Source organism: Dendronephthya gigantea, unplaced genomic scaffold, assembly GCF_004324835.1.
Source record: "Dendronephthya gigantea isolate DGI-Jeju-01 unplaced genomic scaffold, DenGig_1.0 000001F, whole genome shotgun sequence".
Classification (NCBI taxonomy): domain Eukaryota; kingdom Metazoa; phylum Cnidaria; class Anthozoa; order Malacalcyonacea; family Nephtheidae; genus Dendronephthya; species Dendronephthya gigantea.
In genome coordinates, this window is record NW_021163011.1 from 2,137,834 (window position 1) to 2,156,873 (window position 19,040).

At 35.8% G+C, this 19,040-nt stretch overlaps 1 protein-coding gene across 1 annotated transcript; it reads right to left on the bottom strand.

Annotated features, from left to right (window-relative positions):
* Nucleotides 1-482: 482 nt before the first annotated feature.
* On the bottom strand, nucleotides 483-18,226 carry LOC114529092 (proton-coupled amino acid transporter 1-like). Its single transcript, XM_028550839.1, has 10 exons — nucleotides 18,017-18,226; nucleotides 15,643-15,809; nucleotides 14,881-14,971; nucleotides 14,413-14,501; nucleotides 13,648-13,731; nucleotides 13,166-13,250; nucleotides 12,535-12,807; nucleotides 11,978-12,144; nucleotides 10,774-10,943; nucleotides 483-1,183 (listed from the first exon to the last, which is right to left on the bottom strand). The coding sequence occupies exons 2-10, from the start codon at nucleotides 15,768-15,770 to the stop codon at nucleotides 954-956; spliced, it is 1,317 nt and encodes a 438-aa protein (XP_028406640.1). The 5' UTR covers nucleotides 15,771-15,809; nucleotides 18,017-18,226; the 3' UTR covers nucleotides 483-953.
* Nucleotides 18,227-19,040: the final 814 nt, after the last annotated feature.

A 19,040-nucleotide genomic window follows, 5' to 3' on the forward strand; every position in this document is an offset into this window, starting at 1 on the left:
TATATATATATATATATATACACCCGTTTGCAAAAACGTTGGCCGCAGATATATATATAGATAGATACCCGAAATCTAATTAGAATTGCATATGTTGTGTAATGTGATTGAAATCCCATGCAAATGTAATCATATGCAATTCTAATTAGACTTCGAGTATCTATCTATCTATCTATCTGCGGCCAACGTTTTTGCAAATGGGTGTATATATATATATATAATATATATAATATATATATATATATATATATATATATATATATATATACGCGTTTTGGAGGAGTTAAGAGTACCTCGTTTTCAATATTGTACGAGTGTTTTATCTTTTTTCTCCCGCTTTGCGGTCGTGCGATTTTGTAATCACGCGTTTGATTTCACACCAAATTGCACTCCACTCAGTGCAATGACCATTATTGACTATCTGTATGGTTCACCATGCACTCAGTCAATTAAAACCCAACAAATAAGACAACTCTGCCCAATAGTAATGCTAGATGATTTTACTGTTCATTGGAACAGCATCATCAGCTTGTTGGTTAATTTAAGTAATTTAAATTTAGAGAATAAATTCAAGTAAAAAATAGGCACATGTCCAGTTGTCCTAAAATTAAATAATTTCTGCGAATGATTTGACGGGTAAATCGTAACAGTTTCTGCTGCATGCCTGAAACCCGCCTTGGTAGTTGGTAAGATGAAAAACTTCCGCCATACAGAAATGTTCACCTCGGCTATATAGACATCATTATCTTCTAATGTTGACTGTCATTTGCCAATTATGAGTACGTGTGAATGGAATTTTCTATAAAAATTTTGGCTTCGCGGTCCGTTTTGCACGAGAGGGGTTCAAATCTGCTGGACACTGGCAATGTCAGCTAAGCCTTTAGCAAAGCTCGTAGCGTAAATCGTGAATACCCCACGTGTGTATGAGCAGTATGACGTTTACCTAAATTCTCCTAAAAATCTTCAACAATCTCTACTATAGAGGTGTACACCCCTGCAAAAAGAACAAACAGTCCACACAATAGGAATATAACGTTTGTGATAATGGTAAATCTTGATAGTTGATTGTAAAGGAGTAAAGTGTGCGCCACGGCAGGCAGGAGAAAACCAATCGTTCCTGTCACGAACGATCCAGCCAAAGAAATAACATTACCAAGTTGCGGAATACTTGCTGTAAAAGCAGCTGCAACGTAAACCAGAAAGTATAGTAAAATATATGAATTTTCCAAATGATTAAAAACTTAAATGCTTGATGGTAAAATTCAGTTTTGGGGTAAATAGTAAAATAACAAAAAATTATTTCTTTTAAGATTAACATTTGTTATCTTTTGCTTAGTTTTCCCGGCAATTATATTTAAACCATCGAATGCAACTGATTCAAACAATAGATATATAATGAGATGATATAATGACGTTTATCTCACAGTCGGGTTTGACAGTGACTTTGACTTTGAAATAGAGTCGAAATATCACCTTGAATATTGTGTCTTGTGTGTTTTCTCTTATATTTCGCAAAACTGTCTGCTGGAAAAGGTTTTTACACGTATTTAATCCCGGAGGTTTGGTTAGGATGAGGGTTAGATTTAATCAACCATAAACATAATGTAAAATCTATACTATCCTAATTTTAATCCTATAGGGTATTATACCTGTATATTTAGTATTTAATGCATGAACATGGAATTATTACTACCCAAAATTCTACGTGAATAAATTATACAAAATATAACCAGAATGGCCCGATTTATACTAGAGACGGATCATTCGTCTGACGAACTTGGACAAGCGAAAAGATAGTTCGTCTTCTATATAGTTCTCTAGTACTAGAAATACATGCATGCAGCAACCCCTCGCCATTTCAAACGAAGCAAAATATTTCCTGAGCTAGCCAGACCTAACCTTCAATATTATGAAATGTCCTAAATGTAAAGCCGATAGCTGATGTTTCAAATTTTTCGGAAACAAATACAGTCGTAAAGGTGAAGTGAAATCACCCGTTTACCTGCTGCTTTCCGTTGCATTAAGTTATAGACTTTCACAGTTTAAGTGAGAGTTAATACTCCATTATATCTAAACCTTCAAAACATCAAAACAGCACAAATAATATAAATAACCAAGCAGTGAACGTCGAATGTTGTTTTTCGATTATTAAATTCATGCAGTGATTGCAGTCGACTCTATAAACCTTTAGAATGATATTTGTTATATTAAAACTCCAAAATACACTTTTAAGAACTCTTTTTGAAGTTAAAACAATGATGTAAAGCCTTAAATAGTCGGTCACGTCTTCGCAAAACCGAGCAAAACGACACACTGTACCAAGCTCATAAAATGTATTCGTACAGCAAACACGAAAGAAACCTCGAAGTGGAAATAAACAAAATAGACTCCTACCATTTCAAGGATTATGAACCAGTTGTTCCTTTTGATAATATTTTAAACTCTTCCCAGTGTTTTTTTTCTGTTATTTGATTCCACATTTCATATTGTGTTTTCGAAACATTTTTTCAAAAAAATAGTTAGCCACGAGAGATCTTGGCCTTGGGCCACTGTATCGATACGAACGTGTACATTATAACGGCAAAGTAAGGCAGCAGAAAGCCAGAAATAGTTTCTGTTTCTTTTTGCTTGCTTAGGCTAGGATGACTTGGTTATTTGTGGTATTTCTGCTGACTTTTCTACCGGAAAAAGCTGAACAGAGCAACGTTAACGGTAATGTGAAATTTGTAAATTATTATATATATATGATTTATACAATGTTAAGACTAATGGCCTCGTGTATATAGTCATGACTGTATGAATGGACGTCAAGGATATTGGCTTTTAGTTTTTAACTGTTGTTTTTCCCAGATATTTTACATAATTATTTGACCTATGTTATGGTTTCCGCGTGTTAATTCCTGTTATATATAAGTTCGTCGATTGTAAAGCGGTATAATTTGTTGAGATTACCTATAATACTATATATTCAACTTAGTGGTAACATAAATTATGCATTTCATAAAATTCCCTGTGCATACAATATCCACTAATATAGAAACCTTAATCTGGTTCACAGTTAGCTACTACAAGGCTATTATAACTTTATAACCATGAAAAACACCACGGAAGGTTATAATTTTAGGAATAAAGTCAAGGTAAGAACAGTTGTAGGTGGTGATAATTATGTATTATCTTTAAACAATATTCTTGGAATTATGTATTCTGGCCACAAAATGGCATGGTAGATTGATTCTGTCGCTAACTTCAATCATCTACCATGCAGTTGCGACACCCGTGAAAGAATTGATAATTTATGTCATTGAGTCATATTTAGATAGATAGATATAGTGATAGACAATGTATTAAAGCATTCTAGCATTTCGAGAACATATTTATGTTATATATATATACAGACTTATTGAAAGGCAAATTTATTCTGTGAGAATGTATTCGTTATTAATTGATTCATACAGCTCATTACCAAACATTCAGCTAATTAGTGAAGTAAAATTCGAACTTTTATTTGGCTAAGAAAGCCCGGAAACATTTTTAAAAAGACGGACACCTCTCAAGTTGTGAAGTAGTTTGTTTATAGTTCTGTGTCGGTAATTCAGTAACCTGAATAACTACCCCCCCAATTTCATCACAAAATTTGCAAATTCATTCAAACAGACAATGTAGACCTACAATGTAACGAGATTTCTCAACTTTCAATTTCAAATTGACAAAATTATCCAAAATTGTTTTGTCCGGATACAGAGAAAAAGACAAAGCTCTTTCACAAAAGATTGGCAGTGTGGTAATCACTCTTTGTTCAAATATTTTTTTACTTTCCTGGAGTAAAGGAAATGAAATCTTGTTTTCAGCCACCAGCAAAGAGAAATGTGTTGTTCTTTGAACTGCAGATGCCAGAATTTATTTTTATAAGATGTGAGCATTTCAACGGTATAAACATATCCAAATCTCACCGGATTTTTTATTCAGTCCGACATTCCTTGTCTTTTTCCATTCATGTCTTTTTAAATAAAAGTTGAGCATGCTAAAACAAATCAAAGGTCCAGAAAGAAATTGTTTTGCAATTGCTGACTCGTTCCCTGCGCTCGTTCGTGAGCAATATTCACTTCACACGCACTTGAAATTGCGAAGACAAAATAGAGACGAAAAATCTATTTGTTATATAAACATTTATCTATATTTAACGCCGCCACTGTCAATCAGGTATGCTGGTTCAGGTTGATTGGTCCGAAAATCAGATAGCATGACATTGACTGGTCAAAGTAAAGTAATTATCGGGCAGCGCTTTGTAATGCGATAAGATTCAAATTTTGAGTAGATTTTGAGCAGATATACCATATCATCCTTCAATCTTCATGCTTCATATGCTTTTGGAATTCGCCATGCATCTTTTGTTCAAGAAGCGTGTTACGTTAAAATTGTGCAGATCACTGGAGGTACTTATACCAGTGATCCAGAGAACATTCATTATACAATTACTTGATGGTTTCCGTGTTTGTTTAACTCGAGCAACATTCGCAAGTGTTTGGATCAGATCATCCAAACACGGAAACCATTAAGTAATTGTTTTATAAAATAACAAACCATAATAAATTTGTTTTTAAATTCTCGCGAAATTTCCGTGTTTGGATGGCCTGATCCAAACACGGGCTTCAACCAATCAGAACACACGTTAAATACATGTTATTTTATAATTTGATTTCTTGTCAACTGATCAACAACTCATTTCCTTGCTGCCGCGTTTGACTTCGGAGCTCAAAATATGGCTCGGTTTTATAAATTGAATAATTTTGTTCGAATCCGTCTGCTGTCTCATTTTATCGTCATTGGATCCACATTTGGTATGTTCAGTAATGAATATCATTAGCTATGTCCATGCTGATTTGCCTCAGATGTAGTGTTTTATGCAAGAATAGGAACAAAAACTATTTTATCTGTCGTTACTAAAGTCCTGTTTTCACTCGACTGGATTTTTTGGCACGACACAGCCTAAATTGGTACCCGTGGCCGTACCAGCGGATGAAATACGGTTAAACTGGTTGTAAAATTGAGAAACAATTCCTCTATGTGGGCTGTAAACTGTACTATATATATCATCTATAGTTAGTCGCGTTTTTGTGAAGTATCCACGCACTGGGTGCTGGTTTCAAGAATAAGGAATGCCGTTTGACGTTAATTACGGCTAACGAAATTTTTATTATTTTTTAAACCCACCCTAGGAGTCATTATATGTTTATTATATACAAGACGAACTCTGCAATGGGAAGATGAAATCTTTTATCTTTTGTTGATCCAGTGTTAACACAGGAGGAAACCTAAATTAAACTAACTTTTTTTTATACTGGATAGCTCTATCACTGAGTTCTAAACTGTTCTTCCTAGAGGTCCAGTAAGGATCATCTCTTATTGATCCAGTGTTACTACAGGAGGAAACCTAAACTAAACTTTTCTTTTTGTACAGGATAGTTTCAATACAAGATGCAATATAATTGTGTAATTGTTTTCCTTTCCAGTTTGTAAGAAGCCGCTTGGTGTACAAGATGACAAAATCATTAAAAACGGACAGCTGACGGCTGATTCCTACAAACAATATATGTACATAAGTAAAATGGGTGCTTCATACAGCACAGAGCCAAAATACGGACGTTTGAACAACAAGCTGGCGTGGTGTGGTTTTCGTCCGTCTAAACGCTATCGTCCAATCTCGTATTTCCAGATTGATTTTCGTCAGTTGGTTTATGTTACTGGTCTTGCCACGCAAGGATTTGTGAATATTTTTCCCTATTACGTCAAAACCTATAAACTTAGCTTTAGTTCTGACTGGAAAACATGGTCAGACCCGACTAATGATAAGGTAGAAAACTCATACACTTTGAGTGTTGACTACACAACAGCTTTGGTTAGCAAAGTTTAAATATTCAATTTAGATTTTCTTGTCGTTTTATTTATTTTTTCGTTAGTGTGCAAATGTTTAAGCAAAGAAATACGTTTTTCATAAATACATGAAGAACTAAAGCTAGGTTTTGACGTAATAGGGAAAAATATTCACAAATCCTTGCGTGGCCAGACCAGTAACATAAACCAACTGACGAAAATCAATCTGGAAATACCAGATTGGACGATAGCGTTTAGACGGACGAAAACCACACCACGCCAGCTTGTTGTTCAAACGTCCGTATTTTGGCTCTGTGCTGTGTGAAGCACCCATTTTACTTATGTACATATATTGTTTGTAGGAATCAGCCGTCAGCTGTCCGTTTTTAATAATTTTGTCATCTTGTACACCAAGCGGCTTCTTACAAACTGGAAAGGAAAACAATTACACAATTATATTGCATCTTGTATTGAAACTATCCTGTACAAAAAGAAAAGTTTAGTTTAGGTTTCCTCCTGTAGTAACACTGGATCAATAAGAGATGATCCTTACTGGACCTCTAGGAAGAACAGTTTAGAACTGATAGAGCTATCCAGTATAAATAAAGTTAGTTTAGTTCACGTTTCCTCCTGTAGTAACACTGGATCAATAAGAGATGATCCTTACTGGACCTCTAGGAAGAACAGTTTAGAACTCAGTGATAGAGCTATCCATTGCATCTTCCCATTGCAGAGTTCGTCTTGTATATAATAAACATATAATGACTCCTAGGGTGGGTTTAAAAAATAATAAAAATTTCGTTAGCCGTAATTAACGTCAAACGGCATTCCTTATTCTTGAAACCAGCACCCAGTGCGTGGATACTTCACAAAAACGCGACTAACTATAGATGATATATATAGTACAGTTTACAGCCCACATAGAGGAATTGTTTCTCAATTTTACAACCAGTTTAACCGTATTTCATCCGCTGGTACGGCCACGGGTACCAATTTAGGCTGTGTCGTGCCAAAAAATCCAGTCGAGTGAAAACAGGACTTTAGTAACGACAGATAAAATAGTTTTTGTTCCTATTCTTGCATAAAACACTACATCTGAGGCAAATCAGCATGGACATAGCTAATGATATTCATTACTGAACATACCAAATGTGGATCCAATGACGATAAAATGAGACAGCAGACGGATTCGAACAAAATTATTCAATTTATAAAACCGAGCCATATTTTGAGCTCCGAAGTCAAACGCGGCAGCAAGGAAATGAGTTGTTGATCAGTTGACAAGAAATCAAATTATAAAATAACATGTATTTAACGTGTGTTCTGATTGGTTGAAGCCCGTGTTTGGATCAGGCCATCCAAACACGGAAATTTCGCGAGAATTTAAAAACAAATTTATTATGGTTTGTTATTTTATAAAACAATTACTTAATGGTTTCCGTGTTTGGATGATCTGATCCAAACACTTGCGAATGTTGCTCGAGTTAAACAAACACGGAAACCATCAAGTAATTGTATAATGAATGTTCTCTGGATCACTGGTATAAGTACCTCCAGTGATCTGCACAATTTTAACGTAACACGCTTCTTGAACAAAAGATGCATGGCGAATTCCAAAAGCATATGAAGCATGAAGATTGAAGGATGATATGGTATAACTGCTCAAAATCTACTCAAAATTTGAATCTTATCGCATTACAAAGCGCTGCCCGATAATTACTTTACTTTGACCAGTCAATGTCATGCTATCTGATTTTCGGACCAATCAACCTGAACCAGCATACCTGATTGACAGTGGCGGCGTTAATATAGATAAATGTTTATATAACAAATAGATTTTTCGTCTCTATTTTGTCTTCGCAATTTCAAGTGCGTGTGAAGTGAATATTGCTCACGAACGAGCGCAGGGAACGAGTCAGCAATTGCAAAACAATTTCTTTCTGGACCTTTGATTTGTTTTAGCATGCTCAACTTTTATTTAAAAAGACATGAATGGAAAAAGACAAGGAATGTCGGACTGAATAAAAAATCCGGTGAGATTTGGATATGTTTATACCGTTGAAATGCTCACATCTTATAAAAATAAATTCTGGCATCTGCAGTTCAAAGAACAACACATTTCTCTTTGCTGGTGGCTGAAAACAAGATTTCATTTCCTTTACTCCAGGAAAGTAAAAAAATATTTGAACAAAGAGTGATTACCACACTGCCAATCTTTTGTGAAAGAGCTTTGTCTTTTTCTCTGTATCCGGACAAAACAATTTTGGATAATTTTGTCAATTTGAAATTGAAAGTTGAGAAATCTCGTTACATTGTAGGTCTACATTGTCTGTTTGAATGAATTTGCAAATTTTGTGATGAAATTGGGGGGGTAGTTATTCAGGTTACTGAATTACCGACACAGAACTATAAACAAACTACTTCACAACTTGAGAGGTGTCCGTCTTTTTAAAAATGTTTCCGGGCTTTCTTAGCCAAATAAAAGTTCGAATTTTACTTCACTAATTAGCTGAATGTTTGGTAATGAGCTGTATGAATCAATTAATAACGAATACATTCTCACAGAATAAATTTGCCTTTCAATAAGTCTGTATATATATATAACATAAATATGTTCTCGAAATGCTAGAATGCTTTAATACATTGTCTATCACTATATCTATCTATCTAAATATGACTCAATGACATAAATTATCAATTCTTTTACGGGTGTCGCAACTGGTAGATGATTGAAGTTAGCGACAGAATCAATCTACCGCATATTGTTTAAAGATAATACATAATTATCACCACCTACAACTGTTCTTACCTTGACTTTATTCCTAAAATTAAAACCTTCCGTGGTGTTTTTCATGGTTATAAAGTTATAATAGCCTTGTAGTAGCTAACTGTGAACCAGATTAAGGTTTCTATATTAGTGGATATTGTATGCACAGGGAATTTTATGAAATGCATAATTTATGTTACCACTAAGTTGAATATATAGTATTATAGGTAATCTCAACAAATTATACCGCTTTACAATCGACGAACTTATATATAACAGGAACACGCGGAAACCATAACATAGGTCAAATAATTATGTAAAATATCTGGCAAAAACAACAGTTAAAAACTAAAAGCCAATATCCTTGACGTCCATTCATACAGTCATGACTATATACACGAGGCCATTAGTCTTAACATTGTATAAATCATAATAATTTACAAATTTCACAATACCGTTATCTGCGAACTCGAGTCGTATATGAGCTGATAGCCGACGAGGCGGGTAGCGCCGAGTTGGCTATCGGCCATATACGACGAGAGTGAGCAGAATAACTGTTTTATTATATACACAAACTTTGTCGCCCTTTCGGTGCATTTTGGTTTGTTATTATCAACTAAAGCTTGGATTTCTATTCACTCAACTCTCCATATATTCACTCATACTCCCCAAAATAATAAATATATATATACTTGCCATACATTAAATTTGTAAACCATTGATATTAAATCATTACGCGTTCAAAACAAGTTGCAACAATTTCGTTCTTTCAACAATGCCGTTGCACGGTGTTGTAACAGACTTGTCAAGAGTTGTCAATCACAGGTTTGCTGCGAGTTGTTCCAGCAAGTTGCAACAAGCTTGAGAATAACAAGTTGCAACAGGCCTGTTAAGAACAAGTTGCAACAAGCTTGTTCTTTCAACAATGCCGTTGCACGGTGTTGTAACAGACTTGTCAAGAGTTGTCAATCACAGGTTTGCTGCGAGTTGTTCCAGCAAGTTGCAACAAGCTTGAGAATAACAAGTTGCAACAGGCCTGTTAAGAACAAGTTGCAACAAGCTTGTTCTTTCAGCAATGCCGTTGCACGGTGTTGTAACAGACTTGTCAAGAGTTGTCAATCACGGGTTTGCTGCAAGTTGTTCCAACAAGTTGCAACAAGCTTGAGAATAACAAGTTGCAACAGGCCTGTTAAGAACAAGTTGCAACAAGCTTGTCAATAACAGGTTGCAACAGGCCTGTTAGGAACAAGTTGCAACAAGCTTGTCAATAACAAATTGCAACAGGCCTGAATTCAACAGACTTGTTGCAAGTGTTTTTACTGATTTGTTGCAACCTGTTGACAAGTTGCAACAAGCCAGTAAATTTACAACTGCAACAACTCTGTGTGGCGTTTCTCTGTGTGTAGACAACCATTATAACTTTTTTTAATACGTGTATATATATTATATATATATAGTATATTATATATATTAATTATATATATATATTATATACACAAGCGCCAGATATGAGGTATGCTGCAATCTCATTGGTTGGCTACTAGACAGATATTAGCTCATATCTGTCTAGTAGAGAAAGCTAAAGTAAACAAAATGGCCGAAAGATTTGGGGAGTTGAGTGAATAGACCCAATCCAAGCTTTAGTTGATAATAGCACACCAAAATGCACCGAAAGGGCGACAAAGTTTGTGTATATAATAAAACAGTCTCACTCTCGTCGTATATGGCCGATAGCCAACTCGGCGCTACCCGAGTCGTCGGCTATCAGCTCATATACGACTCGAGTTCGCAGAATAACTGTTAAATATTTAAATGACAGTTAAATTGCTGACGTTTTTCACTGAAACACGAACGTTTCGTCTTAGCCAATCAGCAAGTTGCTAATTACCAGTCGTCACTCGTTCAAATTTTGCGCGTGCGCACAAGTACCATGACCATTGAACGTCCATGACATTTGGGCGACTTTGGATTCTGCTATGTTCTCCCGGGTTCCGGGTGTAATTCCTAATCTCCGGGCGGAATTAGTACCCTCGCACGGTGCTCCGCACCGGCTCGGGGATAAATCGGGCCAATATGAAGCAGCAATTCAAATTTCTTAAGGTTATTTATAAAAAACAAACGATAATTGTTGTTACCTGCAAATGTCAACAACAGGGTCCTGAACATAAGCGAAATGAGACGAAATTGATGTTCTGGAACTTGAGATTTCAATATGGGCGCGAAAGTCTCATACGCAACATAACTCGAAAGGATAATACTTGCACAACCAGCCAAGCCCATTAAAATTTTGCAAACTGAATAAAACCTGAAAAACAACGCATAAAATAACTGGTCTGCATGTTTATACTTCATCACATTTTAACCATGCTATACCACCCTCAAGGGGTGACCGTACTAAGCAATCTTATATAAGTGGGCGGCGGGAATAGCCGAATAGTTGTTACAGGATTCATTCATTTTACCTTAAATTGGAAGCCGCACTATTTTGAAAAATATTAATAGCTGGTTATAATACGAAGAAGACGCATTATATAATTACTGCCACATGCATGCAACTTAAACTGTGAATGTATGATACGTTAAATATGCATGGTAGCACAGCTAGGGCTGCTCCCGCCACGCCCAGCTTTTACAATTTTACATTCTTTTCAACAGAAGTCCCTACATCACTATTTTCGTTCAACTGGTCACGCGTTAGTTTACGTTATAAACGGTACGCCCTCGATGAAACATGCAGGCTTGAATTTGTATAAACGGCTATGTTGTTTACAAAAAATATTCCACGTTTTAATGTTGTTGCAATATATCATGAATATATTGTAAGTCGTCATATTGTGATTGGCTAGGTTGGTTAATGTATATACTCCACCCAAGGGCGCCTGCCGCGGGGAAAGCTGCCCCTATACAGGGACAAGGGTGTCCTGCGTTGATCATGCATTCAAATTCCAACAAACGCTTCATTTCATAGGGGGACTTTTTTGGGATACCCTGTACTGCATGACAATGCCTATGCCCTTTACTTACGGGGGCGAGCAGGGGAAGCCATGCAATCGGCATTTTGCGGCTACATATAATAGTATCATACATTAGGCATTTGATTTAATTTTCAGCTTGAAGCTATGCAACCAGCCTATGCTATATAATGGACCATTATAAGGGAAGTTTCAAACGTTGCATGTGCTACTCGATGAGTTCTCGCGTGCCAAACGCGTTTAACAACAACGTTTGAAACAGGCTCGTGATTGGCATTGAACCTTTTAAAGTTCTTTCTATGGACTAGCAATATTGCCTTACAAGGTAGTAAAGCGATAAATTAATCATATATTGAAAAAAACGTACCAAAAATTGGGCAGATTAAGAATAATGCTATCTTGACATTCCGGAAAACACGAAACGTATCCAATACTTCCAACAAAAACGTACGTACACGAAACACCAATCATGATAACATTTATAACAAGCGGCAGCTGTCTCGGTTTTCTCGTCTTATTTTCCACTGAAAGAATCTTTAAAAGAAAAAAAAGATCTTACGGATATTACGATAGTAGCCTTACGGGCTTTTCACACCAGCCCGGTTACCTATAAATTTAACGAAGTGCATGTAAAATGGACTATGCATATGAGGTATTTAAAAAAGTCTGTTTGGAACAAAACAATCACATGCTATTGTTAGGATGATAACACGACTACCAGAATCGTGTTATCTACTTTTTTCAATACCTCAAAGTCCATTTTACGCTTCGTTAAATCTCGGTAACCGAGGCTCATGTGAATAGCCCTTCTATTCCGTTTTATTAAAGTGAACATCGTTCTCGATCCTGCGCAGATAATATAATTAAGGTAGCTATGATTCGTCCTCAAATATAATAAGTACGGATACAAAAGTATATACTTACAAATGGTGCGATTTCAAACGCAAAGAATACCATTCCTACAGTTAACGGCAGCTTTGACCATGTCACTGTGTTGTTTACTTTGAAGTTCGATGTTTTTGAAAATATGTGAACCATCAAAGAGACAATCGTAATGACTTCAAATATATTGGCAATTAACGAAAACCATGCCAGAAAATCCGGTCTTTGTATGAAGATTGTGGGTAAAAGGATAAAATAAACAATGAGTACCCAAACGATTATTTCCAGCTCGATTATATTTTGTTCCTTGAAAGCCTACCAAAAAAATCGCCGATTAGATTTACAGGGCCGGAATTATAACTTCGTACGGGGCCACAATAAAGACATGCAGTGACAAAAGTCCACATGCAAGGTTAGGTGCATGGGTAGGCTTCCTAAATTGCCGCTCAATAGCGTGGCAGTGATGGGCGGGACACGTATAACTTAAAGGTGATCTGAGATGAAATCTCTTTTTCCAATCAAGCTTTCACGACGAAGATTGGATTGGATTGAAAAGTACTGGTACGCATGGGCTTTCTTTTTGGCAATGAGAAGTTCAGAGTGTCTCGAACTACGGTTAAATGTTTGCGTCGACAAAGAAGTAAGAGGTTTCAAATTGACATGTGCGACAAACCTGTTTCCAAATGTGTGCGACGAATAGAATAATTGCGCATACCATAGAAAATGAGGCAATCAAGAGAAAAATATCAACAACCAACCTATATAACAATGCTGTATGTTAAGTAAAACTTTCATTCTTCTAATCCGTACAAAAGTTATTCGCACAATGAGTTAGTGATGTAACGTTCACAATTCATTAGTTAAACGAACATTTTTTGCCAAAGTTAGTTGCATTTTTCCATTTTGTGGAAAGTGTTTCACAACAATATTATTGGCAAATTATTAAGTAAAAAAACAATTCTGTGATGTGTGAAAGTCTGATTAACATGAATAAAATTTAAGTGTGAACAAAAATGAAACTTAATGAAATTGGCCAACATGCAATTTCCCCAATTAACTGCACTGTCTCTATAGCTGTCGCATGCATGCATGGTGTATACATACTTATACATTATCATAATTATATGTCTGTAATAAATCATAGAAATATATAACCTTCCAATCTGTTCCCATCTTTCGTTTAATAACTTGCCACAAGCTGCGCCAATGTCCCCAAAAAAGGCAGTTTCAGTTCCGTTTCTGAAAAAAAGTGTAATTATATGTACAGTGCCTGCGAGTGAATTAAATAAATGGAAACCGACTAGGTTATAAATTCCTTTTTAGAAGACATATACAATTCACGAAATCGTAATTATAATTATTCTGTGGTATGATATCTGCTAAAAGCGTTCAGGAGTAAGTAAACATGCACACAAGAAAACGTTTATCGACGCCACGCAAGACGAATATAGGGTGCATGGTTCACGGTTGAAACGTTCATTTTCTTTCTGAGCTTAACTAATATAACTAGGAAAAAAATTCGTCAAAGAAAATATATGGGCGAATTAATCTTTATCTGCTTCTCACATGCAATAGACCTTTTCAAATCACATGGTCTGAAATGGTTTAGTTTTATTGGCTATTCAGGGACGCCGGAAGATCGGTAATTGGGGGGGGGATCCGGGGATCATACATATAATCATATATTCAAGTTCACAGACCATAAAAACAATCGATTTAAAAAAAAAAACAATAATGCAAAACTCGAATATACAAATATATCTCCCAATTATCGTTATTGCGGCGTGCCTGTGGCTATTCCATGATCACAACATCTGAAATGAGTTAATTTGCATGCAAGCTGAAATGGTCTATAGTGCAACTTCTATCAGACAGGGAACAGTTATAGGTCGAAATTAAACTGATATAGATCATATATACCTTCGAGCAACTTCCCATGAAGTTGTAACTAATCGTTGCATTCCAAATATCGTAAGACCCCCACAAACACAAACTAGAATTACACCAACCTACATAAATAACACACATGCCACAATGAATAACAAGAATCGCCATATAACAGCGAAATGTCTCGAAGAATTGTGTTCAATGGTTCGTAGTACATATACACCCGCACGAAAAAAGAAAAATTTAGAGTTTCTGAAACAGTAAAAGTTTAATGTTTCTTAAATTGAATGTGTGATTGGAAAGTTGTCGTTGTAATCATATCATGGACCCATCGATTCTTTTTGGCGAAAAGATGCAATTACAGCTTATGAAAGGGATTTCAATTTTATAAAGATTTCTATTTCTTTACTTTTCTAGACCTTTGTCTATAAGAAAGTAACGAAAATTTTTTGACTTGTAACTAACTTTTTCATCAATGAAAGCAAGCCATTTTTTACCCACCAAAACACCTGAAAATTGAAAAGCAGCAGGCAGAGAAAACCAACCAGCGCCAACACAGAACTTAAAGATCAACACAGCACATTGATATCCTCTAAAAAATTAAATTATCAGTGTGAAAGACGTGAAAAAATTTCCCAGGGTCTCAAAATCGATGGGCGGGAGCTAAATATCGGTGTAGAAAGGAGGTAGAGAGTTCCCGCGGCTATAAAAGGTCTTGTATATACGTGTTTTTCACCGCGTTGCGCCGCAGAGTTTGTTGGCAGTATAGTTAGTTATACGTGATCTAAATAAAATTCATGGAAAGAACGCTGTAATATCTAACAGCCGATTGAAATGCCTATACATTTCAGAGTCAGATTTACATGCTAATGTTTACACACAGGTGATAAGAAAATTATGCCTGGGGGTATGACAAAAATTATTTTAAAAACGTCAGCTTAATTATTTTCCCATATTATGTAATATTCGGAAGTCTGAAATTTTGGTTCGGCACCCCGCACATGAGCCCAAGAGCCGACGTTAGACACAACAATCGGCATTCATTATCATTATATCAATTTCTGACAGTTCATGAATTTTCTACACAAATGGCAACAATCTATATTGGTGAGTTTGAGTCGCGGGTTGTGATGAGCAAGCGGTGTATACCAGGCTTAAAAGTTGATGAATTGTCTTCTCTACCTTCCTACACAATTTATCGAGATTTGAATATGACAATAACGATAGAATTGCGTTTTACATCTGAAATATCAATAAACTTACGATAGTAAATGTTTCCCGTCTCTTTCGTCTGCATTGTGACTCTTAGAGCTTTCATTTTGCAAAGATTTATCAAGTACGGGTAAGAGGTGATTCCCCTCTTCATCGCGTGATTCGTCGTATTGTGGCATCCTGTATAAACCACCTCTATAAACAGTCTTATATTCAACCTGAAAATAAATAAACCGTGCAATGCCATAACCAATAGCTCATCGTCGTGTAGGGCCACTATAAAACTACAACTACTGTAGTAGTATACTTATATATTACTACTGATTTGTTACGAACCGGTCCTGCTTAATGGCTGCGCTTTTGGCTCAATTCGCTGGCAACAAAGTTTGTGAAACCGATTACTTTTCAATTATTCTTATATTCTTATTTCTTAATACTCTTAATTCTTATTCTTAATATTTCTTAATTCTTATTGTTCTTTATTCTTATAATACTATTTTTGTATACCTTAACAAAAGGGCTGTTCACATGAGCCTGGTTGCCGAGATTTATCGAAGCGTAAAATAGACTTTGAACTAAGTAAACTTTTGAAATAAATAACAAGATCCTGTAGTGGTGTGGTCATCCTAACAGTGATGGTCATCCTAATAGCATGTGATTGTTCGGTTTCAATACTTCAAAGTCCATTTTTCGCTTTGTTAAATCTCGGTTTATATTTTGTGATCCCTTTCATTTCATACGAATGGTTTGCTTTAATAATAAGTAATGCGGCATGCTCTCGTGCAAGTTTTAATTTTGGCTGAAATTTTGGGGCACCCACCCCGTAAAAAGCATTCACTTCTGACGTACGGAATTAAGTTTGTTATTAATAAAGCAGGACAGCGTTGGTTTTAGTGGAATTGTTGCCCATATATACATTGCAAGTCAACAGACTATAAAACATCCATCAGAAGTGAATTGGATCCGACCAAATTAGTTGGTGTGAACAGACCTTAAATGGTGAGGCGGGGGCGAGGCTCGATCTACCTTGGGCAACGTTGGTCGTCCAACGGAGATAAGGGTAATGCGATAAGAGTGGAATTTTGGCTTTAAAAAAAATAAAAAATTTCAAGACGATCCAATTAACTTAACGTGCATGTACACATGAGTGATAAACAAATAAAATTCGTCGTTTGTCAACGAATCTATATCTTTGCAAGTTATAATGGCAGACAGTTTTTGCCTCTTATCAGAAAAGTACTACGTATAAGTAGCCAACTTTATAGAAGCTCTTTCTATTCACTGGCAATAAAAAGAAAAAACGTTGTCTTTTAAGGTAGCAAAGTATAAATTTTGAAAATATATTGAAAAAACGTAGCAAAAAAGGTCAATAAATTCGCCAGGTTGTAGGGGGGTTGCAGTTTGCATACGTTCATGGCCTACGTAAACACGGCTCACTCGATTTGTTGTCGTCAGTTCTCGAATCCAAAAGGTTTTCGAGGGGTTTGCACTGAAAGAATATTACCAGGCAAATACATTTATTGGTAATAGTTTAAATGCATGCCTCGGTTGGTTCCTATTTCATTCCTCGGTTCGTACGATCGAGAGCCAGCAACTTACACTAAATTTGCAATAACAGCATTCGCATTTAAAACATTTTTAAATCTTTATTTCTTAATTTCTTTATCATCCATCTTTTTTCAACTGTCTGTACTTCGATCAATCAGATTTGGTAACTGACAACAGCCATACTGGAGGCCCCCAAACCCCATAACTATATTTAAATCACCTATTGTTAAAATTTCAATGACTTGTTTTGCGAATTTTTTTCCGTGTGGATTAACACAACGAAAATGCTAAATACAAAAATTTAAGATTTGTGTGGCGTAGCAAGCCTGACGATTTTGTCCGGCTATGTAAATTTCGAGTTATTATAATTATTCATTTCTTTAGAAATTTATTGTTTTCACAGTCAATGAACACCAAAATATTAGCATGACGGGACAAATCGTCAGGCTGGCTACCCTCAAACACGAAGGTCATGGTGCTTGAGTTGTATAAATTTATATATAAATATGTTATTCATTTTATTTTGTGAAGTGTAAAGGTCTTTTCACACGATCCAATTTTGTTGGATCCAATTCACTTCTGACGTATGAAATATAGTCGGCTATTGATGAAGCCGTGGTGCATTGCCTTCATGCAGTGGATTTGCTGCTCAAATAAATGACAAGACAACAGACTATAAAAATGCTTTTGCCTATAATATATATTATATTAGTTGTTTTTTTTCAGTACAATGCAGTCATTTCCTCGATAATTCGAGCAATAGAGAAAACCATCCAAGGAGAATTACAACAATAAAGATTTGTTATATCAGTATATTATATATGAATGAACGAACTTGATATTGCAAGTCTAGAAGAAATAGAATAAACAGACTTACTCAGTTACTGGTTGTCATTCATCACTACAACAGTTTCGCATATACATATATATATATATAGACAGCTTAAACCTTCTGCAACCAGAATTATAGTTCCAGTATATTAACAACGCATGTAAATTTCATCATACCATTCATCAAGTGCAGCCCGATAATGGCGACACGCTTTAACGATAACGACCTTGCATGCAAACTCCTGAGCAAGTAATTTGCATGATATTGCAATGATATGTTCAGCGATGCGAAACTTTCCATCCTCAACATTCGAAACTGAATCACGAGTAACCTAAATGATTTTATTGGCTGTGTTATACAAGCAAGGGCTGTTAAACACCATTGGGCTGTTATACAGGGTGTCCCAAAAAAAAAGCAACCACTTAAATATGCAGAACATTAATACAGCTCTAAAGCGCATTAGATAAGCACCTCTGGGAATTGAAAATGGCTCTTAATCCTTCATTTACAATGCTAAAAGTCATTTTAGCTGAACTATGGTGCAAACCCGAACAACATTAATATTCTTGCATATTTAAGTGGTTGCGTTTTTTTTGGGACACCCTGTACAGGGTGTCTCAAAAAAACGAGAACTATTACTCAAGGGGACATGTCGTGTCATGGTCCTTGAGATGCACGTTTAAATATTGTTATCCATGTTTGTAAATTGTAAATATTGTTAATAAATATCATTTTTGCGTACAAGCAAATTTTACTGCATCATATGCATGCATAAAAATGCGTATGGCAAACATTTATACACCTGTGGGTCCCAACAGAGTGCTTAGGCATTCAAACTCTAACAGTTGCATTGTTATGGGTGATTTCAATAGTTTTCGGTATTTTTGAGACACCCTGTACAGGGTGTCCCAAAAAAAACGCAACCACTTAAATATGCAAGAATATTAATGGAGTTCCATTGATCTTCAAAACAGAAGTTTTATAATAGCAATATAATTATAATAGCAGAAAATTTCGGGTTTTCCGGGGGTAAACTTCTTTATACAACACATGCACGCACCGTGAAAAG